Raw genomic sequence first — 14,782 nt, forward strand, 5'->3', positions numbered from 1 at the left:
CCCCCCCCCCCCCCCCCCCCCCCGCCACGCCGGCCGGTCTCCTCGCACGCCCCTGCCCAGGTGTTCGTGTTGGCGCTCACATTCCTCGTCCTCTTCCTGGGCAATTTCCTGACCACACTCAAAGTCGTGCACACGAAACTTCAGAAGAACAGAAACAAGGGGAAGAAGCTGTGAGCCAAGGGACCCGTGCGCCCCCCCCAGCCCCCCGGGGTTCAAGACTGCGGGGGGTGGGGTTCGGCTGGCACGATCTCTCCCCACGGTGTCTGCGGCCACTGCCAGCAACCGGCCCAGGGGCCAGCGCGGGGCTGGGGGTGGCCAAGGCCCCGGTCCCCGGCGGACAAGGGCAACGTGACCCCTGCCTGTCCGCACAGCCTTCGCCCGCCCCAGCCTCCCCTGTTTATGACGTATTACTACGGGCTCCTCCCGACTGCCCTAGAACCTGCAGTCTTCCCTCGCTGCCGTCTTGGCTGCGGCTGAGCCTGGGTCAGTCTTCCTGGGGTGGGGGTGGGGGGGCCTAAAGCCTCAGGGAGCCCCTCAGATTGGGGTCTGGGGTGCCCACCGGCTACTTCCTGATCCCCAGCGGGCGGAAGGAAACCCCTCGGCGGCCTGTGGAGCCTCCCGCCCCGGGGCACACCGCTTCTGCTGTAAGCTCTCCACGCTGCTCCGTGGTGGGGCTATTTAAGTTCTCGGAGAACCACTGTCTGTCTGTGCCTTGTGCTCTTTGCGCTCCCCGAGTCTCCAGCCTGCCGGCCACCTGCGCACAGCTGCCCTCCCTCCCCGACGGCGCGGCCCCCCGGGGTGGGCCCGAGGCTCAAGGGTTTGCGGTGACCACCAGAGGACGCCCCAGCCTCGGCATCCCTTGGGTGGTTTGAGGGCTTTTTTTTTTTTTTTTTTTTTTTGACACTTGAGAGTTTGGCTTCCTGACCCCCACCCCTCAGCCCATTTCCCGGAATTCTTGCATTGAGTTCTCAGAGAGTGGGTCTTCAGCGCTGGCTGAGACTTAAGGCCCATCCTCCCCGCCTCCCTCCCTTCCCCTCAGGTTCTGGAATGTGGTGGGGAGAGTCTGAGCAGGCTCCCTTCCAGGAGGTGGCACTTGAGAGGCCAGGACAAGCCTGCTGGTCACCTTGTGTCCGATTCTGTATTTGTGGGGAGGGTGAAGAAGCTAGCAGATTTGGTTGAATGTTCTGCCCCTGCTCCCTACACCGGCCGCAGCCTTTCTCCCACACATGGGTCTCAGCTGCCCTTAACTACCTCCCTACAAATCCCCTCTGACCAGAGTTCACAGCTCGCATCCATAGTCATGCTTTGGCCCCCAGAGGAGTTGAAGCTTTTTTAATTGTTAATTTTTAAAAATATGAAATTTCCCTTCCACCCCAGTAAGAGTCGACATAAAACCCCAGATTTCTACTTTCCCTAGAGAAATGGAAAGCTCTTGGCTGGGCTGAGCTGCGTGCCTAGGATGGGGTGCTTGCTTTCTAGTGTGCCACAGACCCCACCACTTCCTTTTATACCTGTCCTCTTTCACTCATTTGGGTCCTTCATCGGGCCCTGAGGCACCTGGGTTTCCCCTGGACTAGGAATCGGCGAACTCTCTGTAGAGGGCCAGATAATCCGTCACAGTTTGCCTCGTCTGCAGTGGTGGGGCCAAGGCAGCCAACGCCTAAATAAATGAGTGTGGCTGTGTCCCAACGAAACTTTATTTACAAAAACACACAGCTGCCAGATTTGGTCCACAGAGTGTGGTTTCTAACCTCTCCTGTACCATCACTTGTCCATGAGGCCTTGGACTGAGTGCTCTTTTGACTCCCCAGGGCATGGCAGGGCCTTGGGGAACCAGGGTGGGGTGAGGTGGGATGGGGCAGAACACAGGAGTCTCTCCCTCTAGCAGCTGACGTCAGAGAGGCTCAGGCTTAGTGGGGGCTGAGGCAGGAGATCCTGGGAGGGCAGGAGCCACCTCAAGCCATTATCCCAGGTTCAGTGATACTGACTTGTAGCTCACTCAGGAAGCAAGCAGCTCTCAATGTCTGGGGCAGCGGCATCACCTAGAGCACTTGTTTAAAAACTCCTGGCCCCAGAAGGTTCAGTGAACCTGCAGCTGGGGGTTGCGTGTTCTCGTAGGAAGGCAGGAGAGTCTCAGCTTGGCAGAAGTGGGGGCTGTGAGGGACAGGAGGGCGTGATGACTACTAAAATGAGTCAGTGCTGTCCTTTTGCAGAGAGGGAAACAGTCTGTAGAGAGAAGTGACTTGCCCATGATCATTCGGGGCTGATGTCACTTTTCGTCTTGAGTTTCCGGCAGTGGGGGATTGCAGGTGAGGAGCCCCTGATGGGTCTGGGGTACTTTTTGCTTCTCGAGAGAGTCTCTTCTCCCCCTTGGGCATGTGCACCCAGCTCTGGAAAGATGGCAGCCCAGCCGAAGGCTGAGACTGAAGTCCTCTGTGGGTGAGGGTTGGGGGCCGGTGGCAGCCCCCACGTCCGGGGCTGGTGCGTGTGCTGTCCCGATAAGTCCCCGCCCCATTGTGGCCCCCGCGTCCCTGGAGGAAGGAAACCAGAAGCTGGAGGATGCAGCCGTGCCTATCTCGAGCCCAGGGAGGCGGGTGACGCAGAGTAGCGGGCTTGAGGGGGGCTGTGTGGAGCGCTGACAAATCCACATTTTTATCCACGTACCAGATGTAGTTGTTTGTCTCAAGCACAGGCTTTCAGGACCTACCGGGTGTGTAAAGGGGGGTGGGGGCGGCTGTGTACTCCCGAGTCCTACAGACAAATGCTGGTTCTAGGGTAGAGAGAGACTGAATCCGGCACCCTCACCCCCCTCCATGCAGGCCCAGCTCCCGGGGGAACCCGGACGTGAGTTCATGGTCAGAGCCCCAGCTGGGGAAGGAGAGATTTCCAGAATGTTCTAAGAGTCTAGCCACAGGCTCCAGACACAGGGAGACACCCAACTCAAAGTGCCGCTGGGAAGCTGGGGACGGAGCAGGATCTCGGGGTGCAGTCCGGGCCTGGCAGCCTGGGCCCTGTCAGTCTTGCATGAGGGCTGTGTGCCCTGCCCGGGGGGCTCAGAGCAGCAAACACAACGGGCGTTTCTGCCGCTGTGCTTTCTTCAGAGCACTGAGGGCAACCTTGGCTGCCGCTCGGAAGACGTCCTCCACGTTCTCCCGAAACTTGGCAGAACATTCCAGGTAGAGGGCGGCTCGGATCTGTTCGCAGGCACTCTGGCCCTGGGGAGGGGGAAGGGGCCGGCATTAGATGAGGGGCCTGGAGCATGGGGCACCTCCTGACACCCCCCCATGGATTTGGGAACTTGGAGCTGGCTTTGGGGGCTCTCCGAGGGGAGGGTGGTCTTGGTGAGGAGCCCCGTTCCCCCCATACCCCCATCCCCCCATCCCCGCCCCCAGCAGTGTGTGTGGATGGAACGGAAGGGCCTGCGGTGCGGCCCAGGGGCTCCGGCGGTGGCGGCTGAGAGAAGCCCCATCCTGCCTCTACCCTGCCCCCCTCTCCCACTTCAGGCCCCGTTTAGGCAATGGAACTGGTGAGGACAGTAAAAACTAGCTCTACTTCTAAAATTTACTTTTATTAACGCTTCTTCTTTTGTATTAAACTTTCTTATTAGTTTTCCTTTGTGTTCCTTTTATTGTCCCATGCCTCGCCCAGAAAAGCCGCGGGGTTTGGTTTTGCCCATGACTCTCACGGGTAGGGGAGCCCTGCTCTCGAACAAGGCCTGCCCCTCCAGTCCCCTGGGGCAGACGAGACAGGATCCTGGCTACGCTGCACATTAGCTGTGTGACTCTCAACCTCCACTTCACCCCTCTGGGTCTCAGGTTCTCCCCTGTAAAACAGGGGATGCGAACAGTCCGCGCCTCAGGGTTATAAGGATGAAATGAGGTAGGGAAGCAGAGGATGGGGGAGAGCGGAGACCCCTTCCTGACCTGCATGTAGGTGATGGGCTCCAGCTGGGCGGCCCGGAGCTTCCGAAGCTGCTCCTTGTCTTTGCGCAGGTCTGTCTTGCAGCCAATGAGCACCATGGGGGTCCCACGGCAGAAATGTGTGACCTCAGGGAACCACTGCGGAGGGAGAGGGCAGGCGTCAGGGCTGAGGCCAGATCCGTGGGCCTCCCCCAAGGCAGGCTGGCTGGGTCACGGGCCTCACCTTGATGAGGACGTTGTCATAGCTGGTGGGGTTCATGACGTCATAGCAGATGAGCACGAGGTGGGTGTTCTGGTAGGACAGGGGCCGCAGCCGGTCATAATCTTCCTGCCCTGAAATGGGAGAGGAGGTAGGGGTCAGGGAGGCACCACCCCCTTGTCCACCTGAGTCCCCTGTCTGGGCTCTGTCTCCAAGGCCTCGGTTTGCTCATCTGTAAAACAGACATGGCATCCCACAGTAGCAAAAGTTCCAGGAGATAAAACCCATGCGGTGCTCAGAACCGGGTCTGATTACAGGGTCATCAGGAGAAGCTGGAGAACCTGCTAGCAATTACGTCCGTGGCAATTACTGCCTACCCCTACCCCACCCCGGGCCAAATCAACTCCACCTCCAGGAAGAAGGTTGGGGGGCGCTGGGGGGGACTAGGCCACTGCGGGATCTGGGAGGGGACCCCCAGGCCGAGAGGCGGGGCCTTGGGTTGAATTCCTCCTGCCCTTCTGGCAAACCCCAGGAGGAGAGTGGTGGGGGGCCGGGAACAGCTGCTGTCAGGCTCACCTGGGGAGTCGGCTGGTGCTCGGCCCCGCACTGACTGAATCAGACGCCAAGGCTGGGTGTGGTTTTTTAATGCTTTTTAGTAATTTTTTTAACTGACAATTTCAGACTTACAGAAAAGTTGCAAAAAGGGTGCCAAGAACTCCCTCAGATTCCTGAATATTTACATTTTGCCCCACTTGCCCTTTGTACACGTAAACACTTGAGCAGGTCAGAGTCCCTGCACACATTCTGCAGCCTCACCCCAGCATAGTCCTTGCGGATTTCTAAGAACAGGCGTGTTCTATCACCTCCCGTAGAACAACTAGCAAGCTGGAGCAAGCACCATGGACGCCGGGCTCTAACCCAACCCACGGCCCGCACTCAGATCTCAGCGGTGATGTCCTGTGGTCGTTCTGCCCCAGTCCAGAAGCAGGCCCAGGATTATACCCTACCCTGAGTCACCGGTATGCCCTAGTATTATTTTAAAACTCCCCCAGTGAGAACTGAGAGCCTTTTGGGCTCCCTGGCAGCTCTCCAGCTGCCTCTGCAAAGGCAGAAAGGTGACTTTCTTCCAGGACCTGGAACACAGAGGCCCAGGAGTCCCCTGCCCCTCCCCCAATCTGGGGGTGCCTGGGTGCCAGCCTGCCCTCCTGCTCCCTCCCTGCCAAAGCTGGCCTCTCCATTGAGCAAGGACAGGCCACATCCTCGTCCTCCTGGCCCCCAGCTGCTGCCGGGGACACTGCCACGCTCTGCCTTCCCCCTGGCTGTCCCTCAATCCGGGACCCCTGCGGTGTGCAGTGTGACCGGGACTCACAGCTAGGACAAAGGCTGGGCCAGGAGGACTCCATGCTGCCATTCAGCCAGAGTCCCCCCAACACTGTGGAAGGAGTGAGGGCTGTCAGGGCCTGGCCGACTCAGACTCTTCTGCCCTCATCACCAAGCTGGAGAAATCCTTGTAACTGCTGGGAAACCCACCCAGGATGCTGCTCCAGCCCATCTCCTCCAAACTGTCCCCTCTCCTAATCTTGGTCCATGTCTTTCCAGACCTGTGCTGTCCAATGGGGCAGCCACTAGCCCCATGCAGCTACTTAAATTAATTAACATTAAAAATTCAGGTTCTCCATTGCACTAGCTACATTTCAAGTGATTAATTGCCACACAGGGCTAGTGGCTCCCGGGACGGGCAGCATGGGTGCAGGACATCCCATCGCTGCAGAAGGTTCTATTGGACAGCATGGCACCATCCCGTCCAAGCCATCGCTGGTCTCCCATGATCTGCTGCTGCCCCTCAACAATCCATTCTCCGCCCGGCAGCTGGCCGGATCTAAGACATAAGGAAGATCCTGCCTCTCTCCCCTCAAATGAAGAATACTTTCAATAGCTCCCTATTGCCCTTTGTATAAAATCCAAACATCTCCCAAGGGTCCACATGACCTGGCACCCACAGACCTGACCTTTTCTCCCCCCAAGTCCCCCGACCCCCGCTGTTTCTCAAACCCACCAAGCTTTTGTGCCCCAGAGCCTTTGTAGTTGCTGTCCACCCCCAACCTGGAATGCTTTCCCTACTCACCCCCCCATTTTTTCTTAGCATTTTACTTTAAAACTTTCAAACTGAATGTCATTATTTCCTTTTTCAGGATAATTGTCTTCTCTCTACTCCTTCGCAATAACACCACTTTATGCTTTGTACACTTTTTAGAGTGCTTCTGCCTATGAACCATTAAGAAATCCTTACAGCCATCACCTGATGGGCTAGACAGGAAGTGAAGAATGGAAATATTCTGAGAATATCCGAGAAACTGAGCTTCAGAGAAGTGGCCTGCCCGAGGTCCCTGCAGCAGTCACCCAGCCGGGGCCCAACCCCAGTCCAGCCGGGTCCTGGTCGAGCACTCCTGCTGATAGCCAGCAACGCTCTGTTTTGCTTTGCATTGTGCCAACATGGGTTCTGGGCCCCTATGATGTAACGATGAAGCTCCTACTTCTGGTACAACGTGCATGTCTATTCCCCGTTAGAAATCCAGCAGGAGTGGACAAGTAGCTGTAAAATGGGCCTCCTGTGCTCTGTTGGCTTCCCTTATCCTGAACGGCGGGCTCCTCATAGAGGCCTTCCCTCACCACGCAGCATCTGCCCCCTGCACTGGGTGTCCACAACCTGGGCCTGTCCTTAAAAATCATCCCTGGCGCCTGGCAGGCGTCCAGTCAGGCCTGGCTGCTTATCTGCTCTTGTCAGATGCAGCAGAGAGCAGGGCTGCGCCGGGCCAGGGGGTTTAGCAACTCCGGCTGGGGAGGATTTCAGTACTGCGGCTGGAAGGAGGAAGTCAGACTGAGCCCCCCCCCCCCCCTCCCCCGCCCGGGGCCTCTGCCCTCGCCCGTCCCTCATCCCTCTTCGAAAGGTTCTTCTTGCCCAAGGATGCCTTGCTCCCTCCTTTCCTTCAGGTCTCTGCAGAAACGTCACCTCCTCCGGGAGAGCTTCCCTGACTACTGCCCCACACCCGACCATGGCTCTATTATTCTTCTGAGTACTGTCACTCCCTGCTGCTGGGTTTTGGTTTGGTTTTGTCTGCCCCACGAGCAGAGAAGCCCCTGAGGACAGTTATAGCCCCTGGGACACAGGTGAGCTCAGTAACTGTTGGGTGAATGAACGAACAAACACATGAGTGTGTGAATATGGGGTAATGATAACCTTTCTGGCTTTCAGCAAGGGCATTTCACTTCGGTCACCTGTGTTCATTGAAGCAGCCACCCTGGGAGGTACACTAGGTGGAGAAAGTTCTTCCTGTAAGGAGCCCATGTGTCCAAGAGGGGCCTTTTCCAAGGTCATAGACAGGTTCCCCGTGAGCTGGAGCGCCAACTCAGTCAGCAAGGTCAGCGCCTGCCGCGCCACTCTAAAATTGCCAAAAATTCTCTTAGGAAGCCTTCCCTGGACTTCCCAACTGGGAATCAACCTCTGGACCTTGTTGCCTTACAAATGGTTTCCTCACCTGTGAAATGGGTACGTGAGAAGCAGGTGAGCCTTGATAACGATACTAAAAGGAGTGAGTATCAACAACACATGTCGGCAATGGGCTCCCTCGTTATGAAGGCTCATTATGCTCACCCACGGCTTCACTTGAAGCCCGTTGCCTGCACTAACCCGTCATTCCTCATTACGATGCTAACAAGGTAGGGCTCTTGTCATCCCCATTTTACAGATGCAGAAACTGATGCACAGAAAGGTGAAGTGAGTCGCCTTAAGGTCACACAGCTAGGGCGAAGCTCTGTAAAAGAGAGAGGACCATAGGTAAGACTACTGGGGGTGCCTCTCTCTCAGTCCACTCCAGAGGGTAGGGAGCTGTCCTGACCCTACAAGCCCCAGGCCTGACCAAAAGGCTGCCAACACAGGTATCTCGAGAGAGAGAGAGAGAGAGAGAGGGGCTCTGGGAGGCGATGGGCAGCCAGCCCAGATCCTAGCTCTCTCCTCCGGGCTGCCTTCCTGACTTGACTGTGCCTGGCTCAGCTTTTCCCAAGATTCAGTGTTGGACCTCCACGTGGGGACCAGGCCTGCAAATGATGGACATGTTGACCTCATGTCCCCTCGGGAGATGTGGAGGGTTCTGGACGCCTCTCCTGTAGGACTACACTCAGACTCACGTTCTGTGACCTGGGTGCCTTCCCTCTCTGGACCTCAGTTTCCTTATCTGGCAGAGGGGGTGAGAGCCCTGCCCCTGATACTGGAAGTGACGAACTTGTAGGCTAAGCAATGCTGAACAAAGGTGAAGGACTATTACTATGGTTACTATTAAGACAGAAACTTCCAGGGCCTGGGGGCCTGGGCAGGGATCTAACCCCAGACCTTTGGACCCACAAGCTTTAGGGGGGCCCCCCAGCCACAAGGTGCTACTATTACCCTCCCCATTTACCCACACTGATGCCAAGACTTAAAGGGGCCAAGCCACCTGTCCAGCGGCACACCGGGGTCCCACTCTGGCCTCTGCAGATGGGCTTGCACGGAGTTACGTGCAAAGGGATGCATTTGTTTCTAGCAAGGAAAGGTCTTCTGGGCCACAGCTCCCCTTGAAGTGGCCCATTTTCCTGAAGCTGGTGGGGCTGTGGGGTGGGGAGGAAGTTGAGGCTCTCTCTCTTACTTAGCACAAGGGTATTTCCTTTGTGGGAAGGAGCTTTGTTGTCTCAGTCACTTTCCAGGGGCAGGGGTCTCTAAGGCTGGAGCTAGGCTGAGAAGAGGGTGTCACTGGGCCACAGTGATCCCCATATCTGCTGGCCATACAGAGAGCAGGTGGTTCCCAGCTCCAGCCAGGGCATTGGTCAGGGGAGGGGCGCAGGCCACATAAGAAGGGGAAGCTGCCAGAAGAGGAACCCACTTATTGCTATTGGGGCCCGCCCACCTGCGTTTCCTCCCGAGAGGCGGGAGTGGCTGGGGCAGCCCCAGCCTGGAGCCCACGTTCTGACTGCCCGCAGCTTCAGCTCTTCAAGCCCCCAGGGCTTCTGGCTCTTAGACATCCCTCTGCTCCCTGATTCCCTGTCTCAGCAACTCCTTTGCGCCCCCCCCCCCCCCCCAACTGTTCCTCTTGTTCCCATCTCAGGCTGGGAAGGGGACCACAACTCCCCACCTCCTGGGCCACCCCCATCCCGTCCTGTGATGCCCCGCCCCTGGACCCCACCCCAAGGCCCAGATAGCTCCATCTCTAGTTGGTGTCTTAACATCCCACCTTGCCCCCACCTCCCCTCTGCCCAGGAAACTTCAGACTGCACCACAGCTTCCTGCCTCTGTGGGTGTCAGGGCCCACAGCGAAGTGCTCACTGGGCCCGTCTCCCCTTCACCTGTCAGCACGGAGAGCTCCGCCACCCCTCCAACCAGCCTCCCACTGCTGGGGCATCTGTATCTGCTTCTGCAGGATGGAGACAAGCAGCCAAACTGGCCTCCCAGGGGCCACCCCTGTCCCATAGCTCTGGTCACCGGCAGTTGGCTGGAAAGATGCCACTCTGCACCACCATCCCCCACCACGGGGTCTAGCTCAGCAGGTTCCAGAACCTTCTACAACAACCTTTATGAGACTCGTCTCCAGCTCAGCCACTCCCCTCACCCCCTTAGTCTCTTCCTCTAGTTGGTCCCCTGGCCCTCCTTTTTTGCCACTGATTTTTGATCTCCATCCACCCACGGGTAGAGACGGTCTCACTGCCTTTATCATTCTCCAGGAGCACCTCTGCCTCCAAATCTCTTCTGCATTCGTTCCTCAGGCACCATGCTGGGCGCTGGCATATGGAAGAGGAATGACCCAGTCTCTCCTTCATGGTCCTTGCGACAGGGCTTCCTGGGTCACAGCGGGACACCCCGCAAGGAGTGGCCACGTTTCTTTCTCCCAGAGTATTCCTCCTCGGGCTGTCCTGCTGACCATGAAGCCTGTCGACTTCCCTAGGACTTCACTGCGTCGTTCAACCTCCAGCTCTGTTTCTCTGCAGCTTGCCAGAGTCCTTCGGGGAGGGTGGGGGGAGGCAGCTCAGAGCTCTGCAGGCCTTCGATTCAGAACAGGTTGGGCTTGGGTCTGAGCCTGAATGGCCGGGCGGGGGTTGGGGGTGGTGGCCTTAAAAAATCATGACAACACTTAGCCCTTCCCAACAGCTGACCCCTGTGTTACACATCACATGGATCTAGTGTAATCCTCAAGACTAATTTAGTTAGCCCTGATTACTGATGAGGAAACTGAGGCCCAGATGACACATAGCCAGGGAGCCAGCATCAAAGCCCAGGTCTGATTCCAAAGCATGGGGCAGGAAGATCATCACCGCTGTGGCGGCCCCGTGCCTCTGCTGACTGGGCCTGGAGCCCCTCCAATTCCTCCTGCAGCAGCTGTGAGCGCAAATCCTTCTTACACCAAACAGAAATCTTCCGGAACCTCCACACCACAATCTGCCCTAAAATGTTCTTTGAGCATCTTTTTCTGGCCAAGGCCACAAAGACCAGAAATGGTCCCTGTGCTGGGTCTGATGCGGGAGGCTTCCATGAACAGTGAAGCCTAGGGATCTGATAGGAGAGGCCCTGAGGTCCCAGAGGACGGAGGAGAGTGAAAACCATCCTGTGAACTCTCCCTGCCTCACCAGCACCTTACCCACAAAGTGGGGCTGATGGACCTGCCCCTTCCTGGGTCCCCGACAGGAAGTATGTGAAACTAAAAGTATCCCAGACACACTGTAAGTTTTACTGCTCTTATGGCTACGCCCCCGGGGAATTTCTCAGCAACCTTTGGCTTTCTCAGTTCACAGGGCTGGAAGCAGGGCCCTGTTCTAGGGGCAGTGGTTTGGGGCCCTCATCCAACAAGAGGGGGGTCCTTAGAAGCCACTATAGGATGGGTCCCACCCTACAATAAAGGCTGCTGAAGTCAGGAATGGAGGAGGGGTCTGGGGATGGGGTGATCCCTTTTCTGATTGTCTCCAGGGTGGAATGAGAGATGCTACTCGCCGCCTTGGGGTGGGGGATGTCTGGATTTTGGCTCCATCCAAGGCTAGTGGAGACTTCCCCTCACATGGACAAGGCTTGGCTGGCAGTGGACAGGGCACCTGGTGACGTGGTTCCACGCAGGTCACTAAACACTGAGAGAGGTTGGGTGAGATCCTGACCTTTGTCCCCCAATGTTGGTTCAGCCCAGAAGGGGATCGAGTGCAGGATGGAAGCTCCCTGAGGGCAGACACCTGGCACCCCCCCACCCCCCTCCCCGCGTTGCAACGGGGACTCTGATAACTGACCCAATTAGCCTAAATCCACTTGCATTAGGAGCAGCAGGTGGCCAAGAGAACCTTGTTCTGGACTTAGAGCTCTGTTCCTTCCTCAGTGCTTGGTTTATCCCCAGGGAACCAGGAAGACACAGAATTGTAGCCCGAATCCCAGAACTCCAGGCTCAAAACTGTAGACCACAGAATTCCAGAACCATGTACTGTAGCCGATGGAATCCCAGAAGTGTGGAACTCAGAATTCATGTCCACAGGACCCCGGAGCCTCAGGATTGTCAACCACAAAATCCCGGAGTCACAGGCTCTGATCTGTAGCCCAGAGTATTCTAGAACCACAGGACCCAGAAATTCAGCCCCTATAATCCTAGCACCAGGGGACTCAAATCTGCAGCCCACAGAATCTTAAGAGACCACAGCATGCAACACACGAAATCCTGGAACCATGGGAAGCAGAAGCGATGCCCACGGTTTTCTAGAACCTCAGGAGAGGAACGAAGCCGTAGGTTCTCAGCACATTAAGCGCTAGGAGGGTGGCCGAGGAGCTCATCTCATTCAAGTACCCTCCTTTCAAAGATGGGGCGACCGAGGCCCTCTGGGCCTCCAGGGTCACCCTGCCAGAGCCCCTCTGCGGCCTTCAGGAGTGCTGGGAAGTCAGGGCCCCACAGGGGCTGGTGGGCGGGGATGCCCGGAGGGGGATGCCCGGGCGCGGGGGGGGGGGGGGGGGGGGAATCCTTCGGGCACCAGGGACCCTCGCTGCGCAGGCGCACTCACCGGCGGTATCGTACAGGTTCAGGGTCACCTCCTTGCTGCCCACAGTCACGCTGGCCGTGTATTTCTCGAACACAGATGGGGCGTAGTCCTGTCAGAGAAGAGGTCGGCTGGTTCTTAAGGGGTGCGACGGGGGCCCAGGGTCCAGCTGCGCCGCCCCCCTTCACCCCATCCAGCTCAGCTCCCCTCACCCCGCTGGGCTCTGGAATTCCCGAGGGGGCGCCCCGGGGTGGCGGCTGCCTCTCCACGCGCAGGACGCCGGGGAGCCGGGGTCCAGGCTCAAGGTGCAGGCTGAAGGCCATCCGTCGCCCCCGGTGGTCCCAAGCCCGTTTGCCCCGCAGTCTAACCCCCACCAGCCCCCCGGCGGGCCTCACCTCAGGGAAGGAGCCCTGGCTGTACACCATAAGCAGTGATGTCTTGCCGCAGCCGCCGTCACCTACGATCACGATCTTCAGCTCCTTCCTGCCCGGGCCCGGGCCCGGGGCCCCGGGGGCATCCATAGCTGTGAGCAGCCAGCACTGGCAACCTCGCGCCGGGCGGACCTCTGGGGCTGAACGATCGGCGGTGGGGGCGGGATCCAGGGGGCGGGGCGAAATAAACCCCGCCCACTACGTGCCTGCATTGCCTCCGCCAGGCAGCCACCCGGGCTCACCTCCCAGCCTCAGTTTTCCTTTGTTAGGGTCCCCGCGCGGGGCGTTCACCTTTCATTCCCAGGGAAACTGAGGCAACTGAGGAAGGGGGTACTCGGCCTGTAGCGCCGCTCCCACTCCCTCCCCTGCACGTCAAGGCGCGCCCCCCATCGACAAGATTCGATCGTTTCGTTTCCGCCGTTCCTCGCCGGACACCCTCGATTGGCAGGCTCCGCCTTCTGGCAGGGACCCTCTGATTGGCCGGCTCGGCCTTCCCCCCCTCGCGTCGGACAGGGACCCTTTGATTGGCGGATCGTTGCCCCAGCACCAGGGGTCCGGGAGCCGTGGTTTCAGGCTCTGGGAAAAGCTCCTTGTCTGTACCCCGCCTCAGCTGTGTGGCCTGGGGCAAGTCGGCTTCCGACCACTTTCCCCACGAGGTAGGTTGGTAGTGCCCGGGAAGATGCTGGCACGGGGGGCGTGTCTGCTCACCTAGCCCAGCCCTACGGGCGCCAGTGTGGGTGAGGGCTGGGGTGGGGAATAGCGGTTTCCCTCACCTACCCCCCCCACCTCCCCAAGAGCGCAAGGTGGACGTCTGGCGCCCTCTGGCGGGCAATCGCCTTGGGGCGGGCAGCTTGGAGAGCAGGTGAACGACTCCGGAACAATATCCTTTGGGGGTTGGCGCCGAACCACGCGGGCGGAAGTCTCTTTCTAGCAGGGACCAGAGGCGTGAACCGAGGAAAAACACCGTCGAGGAAGGGATGGGGAAAGCCAGGGCAGATCTAGTTGAGATAAGCTGGGCCCCTCGAGAACACCCACCCCACCCTGAAATTTGATTAAGCTCTCTCCAGCCAGCAGCCCCGTATCTTCATCCCAAGGATTCTCACCAACCCTCCCACTTCCCTGATCAAAACAGCTATTCATTGAGCACAATGTACAGGTACTGTCGCGGCTGCTGGCTGAGATCACCCCTGTCCCCCATTCCCTCCCTGGACCCACGGTCCGTTGCACGAGCCAGGCCAGTGGTCAGGAGAGGCGGGGGACCCCTGGAGCCAGTGTGCGGCCGGCAGGTACTGACTGAGGCATGGGCAAGCGAGACACGGGTCCTACGAGCTGGGGTAGGACCTCTGGTAGTTTCCTCAGAGGGTTTGGAAGAACTCAGGATGTTCTAGCCACCCCCACCCCCCTCCCCGCAATCCCCCGGGAAGATTTTCCATTTTCAAGTTCTCAGCAAAGACCAGGTAAACTTTACTTCACGGAGGAAACTGCCAACCTGGCAATTCCATAAACGCCGGGTAGGTTTTCCGCGGGTGCAAGGCAGGGTCTGACCACCAGAGGGCAGCAGCGACCGCTCGTGGAAGCTTACAGATAAGAGCCCAGAGCTGGGAAGAGGAGGTAAGGCCCAGCTCCAGGTTGAGTCCTATGCCCCGTCACTGGGTGGGAGGGCCACCTGCTGGGTCAAGCACCCCCACACAAATTTACAGAAACTCATTCATTCCTTTTTTGCAACACAAGTTTATTGAGAGACAACTGTACTCCTGCCTGCAAGGAGCGGTCTTGGGGAAGCAGTCTGAAGGAGCCTGGGAGATGTGAACAGTTAGAGAGACAAGAACCTCTGTAGGGTCCAGGGAAGGTTGAGCCTCAGCTAGGCAGTGTTGGGAGGGCAGACCAGTGGAAGCAGGATGGGTACCCTGGGCAAAGGCATGGTGGCTGGAAAACCCCATGAGGTTCCACAGCGCCTGGGCAGCGAAGACGGAGACCAGACATGGTTGTCAAGGTAACTGGGGTTAGATCAGGGAGGGCCTTGCTGCCAGGCTCAAGAGGGGTGTCGGACGGAAAGCTCCTCAAAAGAAGCGCCCAGCCAAAGCCAGGCCCTCAAGCTCTCTGGTGACCTAAGAGGAACTGACTGGCTGGTGAGGCAGGGCTGGGGTCATGTTTCCATAGTGGCAGCCTGAGGCTAGCAGGAGAGGAAGGATGGAAGAGTGAGGGGA

At 58.2% G+C, this 14,782-nt stretch overlaps 2 protein-coding genes across 3 annotated transcripts in view; one reads left to right on the forward strand and one right to left on the reverse strand.

The window, feature by feature from the left end:
* The window catches only part of TMEM120B (transmembrane protein 120B), a 41,128-nt gene extending 40,287 nt beyond the window's left edge, over window positions 1-841 (forward strand). For both annotated transcript variants that reach the window (XM_021698614.1, XM_021698615.1), the window contains exon 12: window positions 61-841. In XM_021698614.1, the coding sequence (XP_021554289.1) occupies window positions 61-174 (114 nt within the window). In that variant the 3' untranslated portion in view covers window positions 175-841. The remainder of the gene's footprint in view (window positions 1-60) is intronic.
* Window positions 842-1,412: 571 nt separating this feature from the next.
* On the reverse strand, window positions 1,413-12,681 carry RHOF (ras homolog family member F, filopodia associated). The gene is made up of 5 exons (XM_021698516.2): window positions 12,540-12,681; window positions 12,169-12,256; window positions 4,144-4,253; window positions 3,924-4,058; window positions 1,413-3,215 (listed from the first exon to the last, which is right to left on the reverse strand). The coding sequence occupies exons 1-5, from the start codon at window positions 12,663-12,665 to the stop codon at window positions 3,054-3,056; spliced, it is 621 nt and encodes a 206-aa protein (XP_021554191.1). The 5' UTR covers window positions 12,666-12,681; the 3' UTR covers window positions 1,413-3,053.
* Window positions 12,682-14,782: the final 2,101 nt, after the last annotated feature.

The sequence above is a fragment of the Neomonachus schauinslandi genome, chromosome 14 (assembly GCF_002201575.2).
Source record: "Neomonachus schauinslandi chromosome 14, ASM220157v2, whole genome shotgun sequence".
Lineage (NCBI taxonomy): Eukaryota > Metazoa > Chordata > Mammalia > Carnivora > Phocidae > Neomonachus > Neomonachus schauinslandi.

What these genes read in the sequence shown, in the direction of transcription:
- RHOF (XM_021698516.2), bottom strand. Translation starts at nt 12,665, where the DNA reads ATGGATGCCCCCGGGGCCCCGGGCCCGGGCCCGGGCAGGAAGGAGCTG. An exon ending in GAACCTGTACGATACCGCCG is followed by an intron (nt 4,254 to 12,168) that starts GTGAGTGCGCCT and finishes CTCCCATTTCAG; the next exon opens with GGCAGGAAGATTATGACCGG. An exon ending in ATGACAACGTCCTCATCAAG is followed by an intron (nt 4,059 to 4,143) that starts GTGAGGCCCGTG and finishes CTCCCTCCGCAG; the next exon opens with TGGTTCCCTGAGGTCACACA.